The 11,504-nt window shown below is 54.5% G+C and overlaps 1 protein-coding gene across 1 annotated transcript in view; it reads right to left on the bottom strand.

Annotated features, from left to right (window-relative positions):
* The window catches only part of PTPRN2 (protein tyrosine phosphatase, receptor type, N polypeptide 2), a 496,295-nt gene that overhangs the window by 382,921 nt on the left and 101,870 nt on the right, over positions 1-11,504 (bottom strand). Inside the window, exon 4 of the mRNA XM_005861191.2 lies at positions 9,643-9,756. Coding sequence (XP_005861253.1) covers positions 9,643-9,756 — 114 coding nt within the window. The remainder of the gene's footprint in view (positions 1-9,642; positions 9,757-11,504) is intronic.

Raw genomic sequence — 11,504 nt, forward strand, 5'->3', positions numbered from 1 at the left:
GAGTGACTAAAGCTTCTAACCGCTCCTTGTTTTCTTTTCTTTTTTTTTTTTTTTTCTGGGCCAGCTTTAGCTCCGAGGCCTCGCTGCTGAAAACATTGATACAATGTTGCGGTCAGGCTGGCTGAAGCCCGGCTGACTGAAAGCCGGTTTCTGGGGTTTTGTTTAGCTTCTATATTTGCAACATAGTTGCTTAGAGTTGCAGCTGAGAGGCCGGCAAGTCAGGCGGGGAACGTTGGAGTCCGCCGTCACTGGAGCAAGCAAGCCTCCCTGTTCGCTTCAGTGCATGGCTGCCGGCCGCCATCTTGGCTGGCAGTTAATTTGCATATCGCCCTGATTAGCCAATGGGAAGGGTAGCGGATGTACGGCTAATTACCATGTTTCTCTTTTATTAGAGAGGATGGATGCAAGTACCACACACGGCCATAATATGAATTACTTCACAGAAAAAAGTGATCGTCTCTATGACCTAGGTAGCATTTACTGAGGTTTCAGACAAGGTTACATCCCACACAGCCCATAAATGGGTCCTCCCCTCCTGCCTCTCTGGGAAGATGGGAGCTCCCAGGTCTCTCTGGGTCTCCATTTCTTCCTCTGTCCACGCCCAACTCTCCGTCACGTCTGAAATGAAGCCTTTGTGAAACAGACGCTCAGGATCCCCAAGGCAGATGCTGCCTCCGCCCCACCCGGTGCTTTATGGGCGCTAAGCATGCCCTGACACTGGTGTCAGCTACAGTTCTCACAGGACTAACCTGACCATATCCTGCACGGTTAGAAGTCAAGGCTGTAATTTGCCTCAGGGGAAAATGCAAGCTTTTAAAGCAGTCAAAGTTAGGGAAGGGCATCTAGTTTTCATTGTAAGGGTAAGAGGTAGTTTATGAGTATTTCTGGAACCTACAAAGATATCTAAGCATCTTCTTTTTAAAAAAATGTTTTTATTGATTTTTTTGAGAGAGAGGGATGGAGAGGAAGCAATAGAAACATCAATGATGAGAGACAATCATTGATCAGCTGCCTCCTGCACGTCCCTTACTGGGGATCAAGCCCACAACCTGGGCATGTGCCCTGACTGGGAATTGAACCATGACCGCCTGGTTCATAGGTCGAAGCTCAACCACTAAGCCAGGCCAGCCAGGCTTTACACATCTTTTGAAGGACAAAAATGTGATCCTCAAACACATAGAAATAAGCGAGACTTTGGTTTGGCCCCCAAGTGAGGAAATTGTGTGGGAGGCCCTTGCTTTCATGTCTGGTTCCTTATTTGACGTCTTTCGTGCAATTAGAGGTTTGCTTTGGTATCAGCTGTTGGCATCAGCTTGGAAGACAGAGTCTGCTTTCTGCAGCTGCTCTGCTTCGAGCACAAGTCATGCAACTGCCCACCCCCAGCCCCCAAAGAACAAACTGCAACATCAGAAATGCGTTCACACCATCTCTGCGCTTGGATGAACCATGGGAGGCAAGAGACAAGACAGGACGGAGAGGTGGCAGAGCTGAGAACCAGAGAAGAAGGGCAGGGGAGGCGCTCCAGGAAGAAACTGGAACCTGGGGGACTGGAGACCGAACATGCGACTTCCACCCCCTCGTGCGGCTCACTGGGGAAAGAAGAGACGCAACCTGCTCACCGGCACCGGCAGTTCGTGATAACCTTGTCCGCTGTCGGCCATCACGGTGTGGGCCTTCTTGGCCATGTTCTCAGATGCCCTGTGTGTGGTGGTTAGATAGTTAAATAAACAGAAGGTGAGTCTGTGTTATGGATCCAGCCCTCTGGGCCCAGCCTCCTTGGACCAACAATCTCTGAGGCTGCGGATGTGGCAGAGCACGTGGTGTGCGGACACAGAGGCTCCTGGAGACACATGCTGGGCACGAGGAGGCCGCTCTGGGGGCCAGGTAGGGGACAGGCCAGCATTCTGAAAGTCCTTGAACAGCTGAGAGAACAGGAGTCTTTCCATGCAAAGATGTCGATCTTCCTAGGTTCACTGCTCCTCGCGAGAGGGCAGCGAAGACTCACTGTGCAAATTAGGACTCCTTCTCGCAGGGTCCTGCCACAGAGGGCAGCACGGAGCACACAGGCTTCTGGAACACGACTATAAAATCCGGGGAAGGAAAGCTCTAGAACCCACCCTATTTTTTGTTTTAACTACGGGACTGTTTTCCCTCCAGTTCAGACTCCCCAACCTTAGCAGTAGCTGGGAGACCACGTCTGAGAGGGGCAGGGATCTGGGTCCTGAGCGCACCTGCCCAGAAAGCTGAGGGGTGAGGCAGCCTCTGCCGTGTGGAAGACATTGCATCTCCTTTCAGCTCTGAGACTCTCGGCCCACATGCTGTGAGCTCCCCTGACCATTCTTTCTACTTGTTCGAGGCAGAGAGAGGTTTGTCTTGGAGAAGATCTTTTCATGAAGACCCTCATTTACTCTTTGGCTGTAAAACCCACAGGAAAGAGGGTCCTTTATAGCCAATGAGGAGATGCCAAGAGCAAATATGAACCTAGTTCAGGGGATTTTCCTAGTTCATGGGATTTTTCCCAAATAGGAGATGATGCTCAATGTGGAGTCACATGAGAGCCTAGCAGAGTGTGAGATGCTGTGCGCACACGGCTCACACTGGGCCTCCGGTAACACGGCTCCACGTCCATGGCTCACGTGTCTGTAGGAGACTGGGAGGATTTCCCACCACCAGTGCAGACCACACACTCACCAAATTATAACTCCTTCTTGAAAATTTAGGTACACAATTGTTTTTTAATCTTCAACCAAGGATATTTTTTCATTGATATTTTTAGAGAAAGTGGAAGGGAGGAAGGAGGGGGCATGGGGAGGAAAAGGGGGGAGAGAAAGAGACATTGATGTGAGAGAGACACATCGACAGGTTGCCTCCCATACACTGGGGATCGAACCTACAACCCAAGTACATGCCTTTGACCGGTAATCAAACCCAGGAGCCTCCTGTGTGCAGGCCTGTGCTCTAACTGCTTAGTAACACTGGCCAGGGCACATATATAAATTTTTAATGATTAAAGGCTTTTTCAAGTTTTCTATACCTTTTTGAGTCACTTTTATTTGTTTACTAGAGGCCCAGTGCACAAAAATTTGTGCACTCGGTGGGTCCCTCAGCCCGGCCCTCTCGCAGCCCGGGAGCCCTCAGGGGATGTCTACCTCCCAGCTAAGGCCCACTCCCCGGGGGATCAGTCCTAAGCTGGCAGTCAGACATCCCTCTGGCAGTCCGGGAGCCCTTGGGGGATGTCCAACTGCAGCTTAGGCCCACTCCCCTGCAGCCGCCTATGCGGAAGGTGCAGCGCCGGGACTGGGACTGCACCGCTGCCTCTCCCACTGCCTCTGCAGAAAGGGGGGGGGCGCCAGGACCGCTATGGCTGGCCTGGCAGCACAGGCTCACTGGCCCTGCCCCCTGCCCAATGGTCATTCCGGCAGGTCGTTCTGGAAGGTCATTCCACCATACGGTCTAATTAGCATATTAGCTCTTTATTATATAAGATGGTGTTTTTTAAATCTTTATTGTTGAGAGTATTACAGATGTCCCCCTCACCTTCGCCACCCTATTGTCTGTGTCCATAGGAATGCATATTATATGCATAGAAATTCTTTGGTTAATCTCTTCCTGCCCCCCTCCCCACTTCCCTCTGAGATACATCAGTCTGCTCCATGATTCCATGCCTCTGGTTCTATTTTATTCATCAGTTTATTTTGTTCATTAGATTCCTTGTTCATTTATTTTGATTTTTAGATTCAATTGTTGATAGATATGTATTTATTGCCATTTTATTGCCATATTTTCTTATCTTTTTTTTTCTTCTTCTCCTTAAAGAAGACCTTTTAACATTTCATGAAATACTGGTTTGCCAGTGATCAACTTCTTGTCTGGAAAGCTCTTTATCTGACCTTCAGTTCTAAATGATAGCTTTGCTGGGTAGAGTAATCTTGGTTGCAGGTCCTTGCAATTCATCACTTTGAATATTTCTTGCCACTCCCTTCTGGCCTGAAAAGCTTCTGTTGAGAAATCAGCTGAGTTGTATGGGCACTCCCTTGTAGGTAACTAACTGCTGTTCTCTTGCTGCTTTTAAGATTCTCTCTTTGTCTTTGACCTCTGGCATTTTAATGATGATGTCTTGGTGTGGGCCTCTTTGGGTTCATTTTGTTTTGGACTCCCTGTGCTTCTTGGACTTGCAAATCTATTGCTTTCACTGTGTAAGGGAAGTTTTCTGTCTTTTTTTTTAGACAGGGCTAAAAAAAAGAAATTGTTTTTCAAGCCCAAGCCCCAAGCAGTGAGCAGCAGGCTGGCTACCTGCATCCATTCTGGGACAAAGGAGCTTCCATGGGGACCTGGGGCCTAGGGTCTGTCTGCCAGGCCTGGGCCCAGGGAGGCGGGGTGTGTCCTGTCTGGCTGAACAGCGCACCTGCAGCGGAGGTTTGCTGGCTAAGAGTGAGCATAGGTGAGTGACAGCAGCGTCTCTGTGCAGCTGATGACATCGGCCATGTTTCATTATCAGCAGTGTCCAGAACTCAAGTCAGTTGAGGACTATCAAGAGGAAGATGCCCCACTAGGAATGACCCTCTGGGCTGTATCTGCACTTGTACCTGTCCTTTTGCCCATATGTTACTTTACTTTCCAGTCTTCTCCTGAAAAGTCCAACCAGGGCTTCTTCTTCCTCACCTCTGCTCAAGCCCCCCTGTCCCCGCAGTGACATGTCAGCAAATACACAGATAAATGAATGCAACAGATGCATAAGCAGACAGATGCCTTGACTTTTGATGCCACTGGTTCCCCGAAGGCCGTGGTGTTGCCTCCGGCCCCCTTTCCTCACATCTGGCCTCATACATTTCTGCAGTGAAAGCATGGTGCCGGGTGGGTTTAACAGCACCTCCTTTCGCAGAAACGCCCCAGACTTGGAGAAGCTGGAAGTGCCCTGGAGCAGGTGGGGAGGGTGGGTACTGGAAACAGTGGACCACTGTCTGCCACTCACGGCCCCTTCATGACCTTCCACTTCCCGCCCTTAGCGGTCCCTCTGCCATGTCCCCACATGTGTGACTGTCCACCTGAATAGCAGCTTTGTGACTGCATTGACTACCATGGGCACATCCCCGCACTCCACCCCACAGCACTCATCCACCTGGAGTTGGGGCAGGTGAGCTCGGCCAGACTTTAGCAATAAGGAAGGACCCTGATTTCCAAGGTGCAACAGAAGACAAGTGGGAAGGTGCAGGTGGGAAGGGGCAGGTGGGAAGGGACGGGTGGGAAGGGGCAGGTGGGAAGGGGCAGGAGGGAAGGGGCAGGTGGGAAGGGACGGGTGGGAAGGGGCAGGTGGGAAGGGACGGGTGGGAAGGGGCAGGTGGGAAGGGACGGGTGGGAAGGGGCAGGTGGGAAGGGACGGGTGGGAAGGGGCAGGTGGGAAGGGACGGGTGGGAAGGGGCAGGTGGGAAGGGGCAGGTGGGAAGGTGCAGGTGGGAAGGGACAGGTAGACGGCAAGCAGAAGCCACCCACGGAGGGAGCCCCAGAAGCCAAGGCCACCTCACTGAGCCGCGGCTCCAGACGCTCAGGCAGAGCAGCCGGGTCGCAGCACTGGCCCCTGCCCAGCTCTACAACCTCCTGGCGACACTGGCTTTCTGCCCTGCTCCCTGTCCTTGGGATCCTTCTCATTCTCCTTTAAGGAGCTACAACACTGCGCTAGATATGTTCCTTAGCTTTACTTTCTGGCTTTTGACATCCAGCTCAATATGTCGGGAGGTTCCGCCAGGGAGTAAGTCACATGCCAATGCATGACACTATACACGGAATTTCAATGGCTTGTCGGAAGACGTGAAATGTGTTTTTAAAATTTAGTCCATGAGAGAACAATGTGTCCTCCATGAAGCAAAGCCTCCTGTGGGAGCATGGCTAAATCATGAGCACACTGCCCTCGATCAGCACAGAGACTCTACGGAGGAAGCCGCTCCCCATCCCGGAGACGCGCCCACACCGGGTCCGGGACACACTGGGATGCAGCCACAGCCAGGCAAATGCAGTGACCGCATGGAGTGACCACAGCGGCTCTGAAAACGCTCCCTTCCCCAAGCCCGCCACATCGTGTGAGCCGAGCTCAGGAGGAGACAGACTCCTCCACACCTCGAGGTGTCACCACACTGAGCCTCATGACCAGGAGGAAACGGAGACGCAGACAGACAGTGCGGCAGAGAGCAGGGAGCACAGGGGAGGGGATTCGATGACAGCTCCGTGGGAAGCACCATGTTAGGTGAGGGACCCCAAAGGGTGTGGGCACACGCACATCTGTGTGTTTGTACGCATGTGCATGTGTATGTCTGTAGGCACGTGACATGTGTGCACACTGGTGTATGTGTGGTAATGTGTGTGTGCATCTGTGTGTATGCACATGGAGGTGGGGGAATGCACATGGATGGATATGTGGGTGTGCACATGCGGTCCTGTGTGCACAGTGGTGCCTGTGTTGCTGAACATGTGGGCATATGGATGCGTGTTTGTATATATGTGCACAGGGATGTATGTGTGTTGGTGTTAGTGTGTACATATCTGTTCAGGTATGTGTGTGTTTGTACATGTGTGTGCATCTGTGAGTCCACGTGTGCTCATTTGTGTGTGCATATGCATGTGTGTGCATGTGTGGAGTGAAGCAGTGCCAGCAGAGCTCTCACAGTAAGGACTGTTACTGGCAGATCGGGAGCAGCAGTGCAGAATCTAAATACACCAAACCACCCACCTTCACGCTCACATGCAGGTGACCTGGGCCCTGTCCCACACATGGGCACCACCAGACCATGAGTCCGCGCACACAGCTGCAAAAGGAGGGGTGACACATGCCGGTGGCCGAACACCCGCCACCTGGGTCAGCCGGTGCTCACTGAACACACAGACCCCGGGCCCAGCCCCAGTCCCTGTCAGACACTGGGGACGGGTGTTCCGGGCATGTATAGGAGGCAACCGATCTAGGTTGCTCTCTACAGTCGATGTTTCTCTCCTTCTCTCTCTCTCTAAAAAAAAATCAATAAAAACACATCCTCAGGGGAGGATTGCAAAAAGAAGAAACTGCTTTTGGCCTGCACCAGACTTTCATAGGCACTGAACACGAGACGGCATGCCACCCAGTCACCAGGGGACTTCACTGGGTTATTATGGTTCTGCATGACCCCAGCCATAATGCGGAGGAAACGGGTCTCCGCAGCCGACTCGCTCTGACCCACAGACCCTGCCAGCAGCTGGCCACCTACCTCACCCTCACTCTCCAACCCTCACCCTCACCCTCACCCTCACCCCCACCCTCTAACCCTAACCCCCACCCTCTAACCCTAACCCTCACCCTCACCCCCGCCCTCTAACCCTCCACCCCACCCTCTAACCCTAACCCTCACCCTCACCCTCAACCCCACCATCTAACCCTAACTCTAACCTTAGCCCTCACCACACCCTCTAACACTAACTGTACCCTAATCCTAACCCTCAACCTCACCCCACCCCCACATCTACCCTCTAACCCTAACCCTAACATTTAACCCTAACCATAACCCTAAACCTAACCTTCTAACCCTACCCCTAATCCTCACTCTCACCCTGTTTTAACCCTAACCATAACCCTAACCTAACTTCACCCCTACCCTCTAAACCTAACCCTCACCCTCACCATCACCTTAACCCTAACCCTCTAACCTAACCCTAACCTTAACCCTCTAACCCTCAGCCTCAGCCTCACGCTCACCCTTAACCATAACCCTAACCCTGTAACCCTAACCCTGTAACCCTAACCCTAATGCTCACCCTTACCCTCATCTTTACTCTCAGCCTCAGCCTCACCCTTACCCTTAACCATAACCCTAACCCTGCAACCCTAACCCTCTAACCCTAACCCTAACCCTAACCCTAATCCTAACCCTCTAACCGTAACCCTCACCTTCACCCTTAACCCTAACCCTAACCCTCTAACCCTCAGCCTCAGCCTCACGCTCACCCTTAACCATAACCCTAACCCTGTAACCCTAACCCTAACCCTCTAACCCTTACCCTCATCTTCACTCTCAGCCTCAGCCTCACCCTTACCCTTAACCATAACCCTCACCCTCTAACCCTCAGCCTCACCCTCACCCTCAGCTTCCCCAGCTCCTGTGAGGCTGGCTTCTGCAGGAGCTCGGTGCTCCCACCCTCCTTGTCCTGGATGACCCGCCCCATCCATCATCCCCCCAAGGCCTGCCCTGCAGACTTCCGGCCCAGGCGCAGACCACAGCCTGGCTGAGACGCTCAGTGGCTCCCCCACCTGTGGCCGGCCAAGCCCCGTAGCTAATCACGGACAGGACCTGAATGCGCCCACTTCTGCTGAGCCCTGCCACTCAGCACTGCCCGGCCCTTAAGAAACCACGCTCACTGCAGACACCCGGGGGAGCCCAGCCAGTTCTGTTCCCCTTACTCACTGGACCACACACGTCTTCCTCTGGAGCCACACACAGCCCGAGAGAGCCCAGGACCCACAGTGGCATGGAGGCCCCACTCTAGGCCTGGCCACCACACGAGGCTTCACCCCACAAGCCCCTCCCATCGCTCCCCACATGCTGAGCTGAGTTGGCCTGAGCCCCCCCACATGCTGAGCTGAGTTGGCCTGAGCCCCCCACACGCTGAGCTGGATCGGCCTGAGCCCCCCACATGCTGAGCTGGGTTGGCCTGAGCCCCCCACATGCTGAGCTGGATCGGCCTGAGCCCCCCACATGCTGAGCTGGATCGGCCTGAGCCCCCCACATGCTGAGCTGGATCGGCCTGAGCCCCCCACATGCTGAGCTGGATCGGCCTGAGCCCCCCACATGCTGAGCTGGATCGGCCTGAGCCCCCCACATGCTGAGCTGGATCGGCCTGAGCCCCCCACATGCTGAGCTGGATCGGCCTGAGCCCCCCACATGCTGAGCTGGATCGGCCTGAGCTGGATCGGCCTGAGCCCCCCCACATGCTGAGCTGGATCGGCCTGAGCCCCCCACATGCTGAGCTGGGTTGGCCTGAGCCCCCCACACACTGAGCTAGGAAGTGAACTGAGTGCATAAACCGTATATTTAATCTGATGGCTATTAATACAAATAATTCTGTGTAGCCCAAATCTAATCAAAAGTGGGTGAATATTTAATTAATATTCACCCCCCTACATGCTGAGCTGGGTCGGCCTGAGGCCCTCTCCCCACCATGCTGAGCTGGGTCGGCCTCTGGTCCAGGCTCGTGCATATGTGAATTATAAATAACAGTTCTACATCATAATGTTCAAGTTATTGAAAATTAAAAATTATCTGAGCAAACAGTTAACAGGACTCCCCTGTGGAAAACTGTAGGACAACAATTTGCCCACAGCGGCAGAGCGGTGACTGCTTTTCTCCGTGATGGGCGGTGGGGCCGGATGGTCACCCGGTGAGCAGCCCCCACCTGCCCGCCGGCGCCCGCTCGCCCGCGAAGCGCTGCAGAGCGACTGTGGATCTGCACACCGCAGCCGCCCGCCCGCCTCTCCCGCAGGCGCTCCTGCTCCAGCCTCTTCTCCCCGCCACTAAGTCGGTCCTACTTCCTCTCGACCCTCAGAATTCTGAGAAGCAGAGTGTCGCTGAGCCCTGAGCGCTGCGGGGACAGCGGCCCCGGGAGCCCCCCGGCTCCATTCCTGCCTACCTGCGCGGGACAGCTGCAGCAGGGCGGCCCTCAGACGCTGCTGGGCCCCCGGCGACACCTCATAGTGGTAGACATCTGTCACCGGAACCTTCTGGCACCTTCCAAACACTCCGTCTGTGAGAAAAAGGGAGGCAGAGAAGAGAAAGTGATGTTTCCTTTTCAGAGAGGAGGAAGGCATTACACCCTCACTACACCGTGGCCAGGCTTCGCAAGGGCTTCAGAACATCATCACAGCTCTCAGATGTCAGGGCACTGTGAGAGCAATGGCTTATCTGAGTAAGGACAGTGTACCATGGGCCATGGGCCATGGCCATGGGCTGTGAGAGTGGGCCGTGGGCTGTGGGTGTGGGCCGTGGCCATTGGCCGTGGGCTGTGGGCCGTGGGTGTGGGCCGTGGTCGTTGGCCGTGGGCATGGGCTGTGGGCTGTGGGCCGTGGGCCGTGGTTGTTGGCCGTGGACATGGGCCGTGGGCTGTGGGGAACAAAGGCAGAGCTGGAGAGAGGCTCAAGAACCCAGAGCCACTTGGGTTTTTTATTCGCGTTCCCATCCCTTCCTCCCCACCTCCCCACCCCTCACTTTTTGTAATTTCCACGCAGTGACATTCAGAACTGGTTTTCCAGATGAGAAACAGAACCCCCAGGAAGGGTAATGTTAACTTGCAGAAGCCACGAGGCCCATGGATGCCTCCCACAGCGCCACGCGGGAGGCGCTGACGTGGGGTGGCCTGCGCACCAGCCAGGGTGAGGGCTTTCTGAGAACCCAGCAGCGGTGCTGGCCGAGCAGGGCGCATTCCGGGACAATCCCGCAGCTCCCACCCTCTGTCCGAAGGAGGACCTGCTCCTCCACGTCCCTCCCAGCCACACCCCGTTCCTTAGGCCCTGGAACCACTGGCTGAGAGACAAGCTTCCTGTAGGGCTCCACACATTCAAATCGCCACCTTCTCCACCCAAAGGCCCAATGGGGACCGTGCTGCCCACACAGGGTGGCCATCTGCAGCTTCGGCCGGACGGAAACGCGTCCCTCATTGTTCGCCCGCGTCCCTGCCGGGGCAGCTGAGGAAAGCCTCACTCGCACAAGTCTAATTAGCAGCCGCGCACTGCCGGGGGCACACATGTGCTTGGACCAGGGGTCCTCAAACTACGGCCCGCGGGCCACATGCAAATACAAATATTGTATTTGTTCCCATTTTGTTTTTTTACTTCAAAATAAGATATGTGTAGTGTGCATAGGAATTTGTTCATAGTTTTTTTTAAAACTATAGTCCGGCCCTCCAAAGGTCTGAGGGACAGTGAACTGGCCCCCTGTTTAAAAAGTTTGAGGACCCCTGGCTTGGACTGACGAGCCCTGTCCTTAGCAGAGTCATCTGAAGTGTCGCACGCATCACTGGGACTTCTGTGGGACTTTGCAAAGCCCCGTGACTCAGCACACCTCTAACCACAGTGCATGGAGGAGTGCACCGTCTGCCGGCCCAAAATTCACGCATCTGCCACCCACCCAGAGGTGGTGACAGCTCCTACAGGGAGGGTCTCGTCCCCACGCCGCCAGCACGCTGGCCTGTCTGCGGCGAGCACACCCTCCACAAGTGCCCTGTTCTCTGGTTTGGTTTTGTACCAAGGACTCCGTGCCTGTGGGTGGTGTGCTTGTGGGGGGCACAGACGGGGGGGGGGGGGGGGGGGCAAAGGGGAAATGCACTCTTCAGAATGTCCTGGAAGCTCTCGCTTTACTTGTCAAATGGAAATATTGTGACAGTAGAATCGTAGTGTGGGGACCAGAAAAAGCACTGAGATGGCCCAGCCCACATGGTATAGATGGGGAAACCGAGCCGGAGTGTGGGGACGAGGCCAGGGAGGGGGGGGCAGCAGC

This window comes from Myotis brandtii, unplaced genomic scaffold (assembly GCF_000412655.1).
Source record: "Myotis brandtii unplaced genomic scaffold, ASM41265v1 scaffold145, whole genome shotgun sequence".
Lineage (NCBI taxonomy): Eukaryota > Metazoa > Chordata > Mammalia > Chiroptera > Vespertilionidae > Myotis > Myotis brandtii.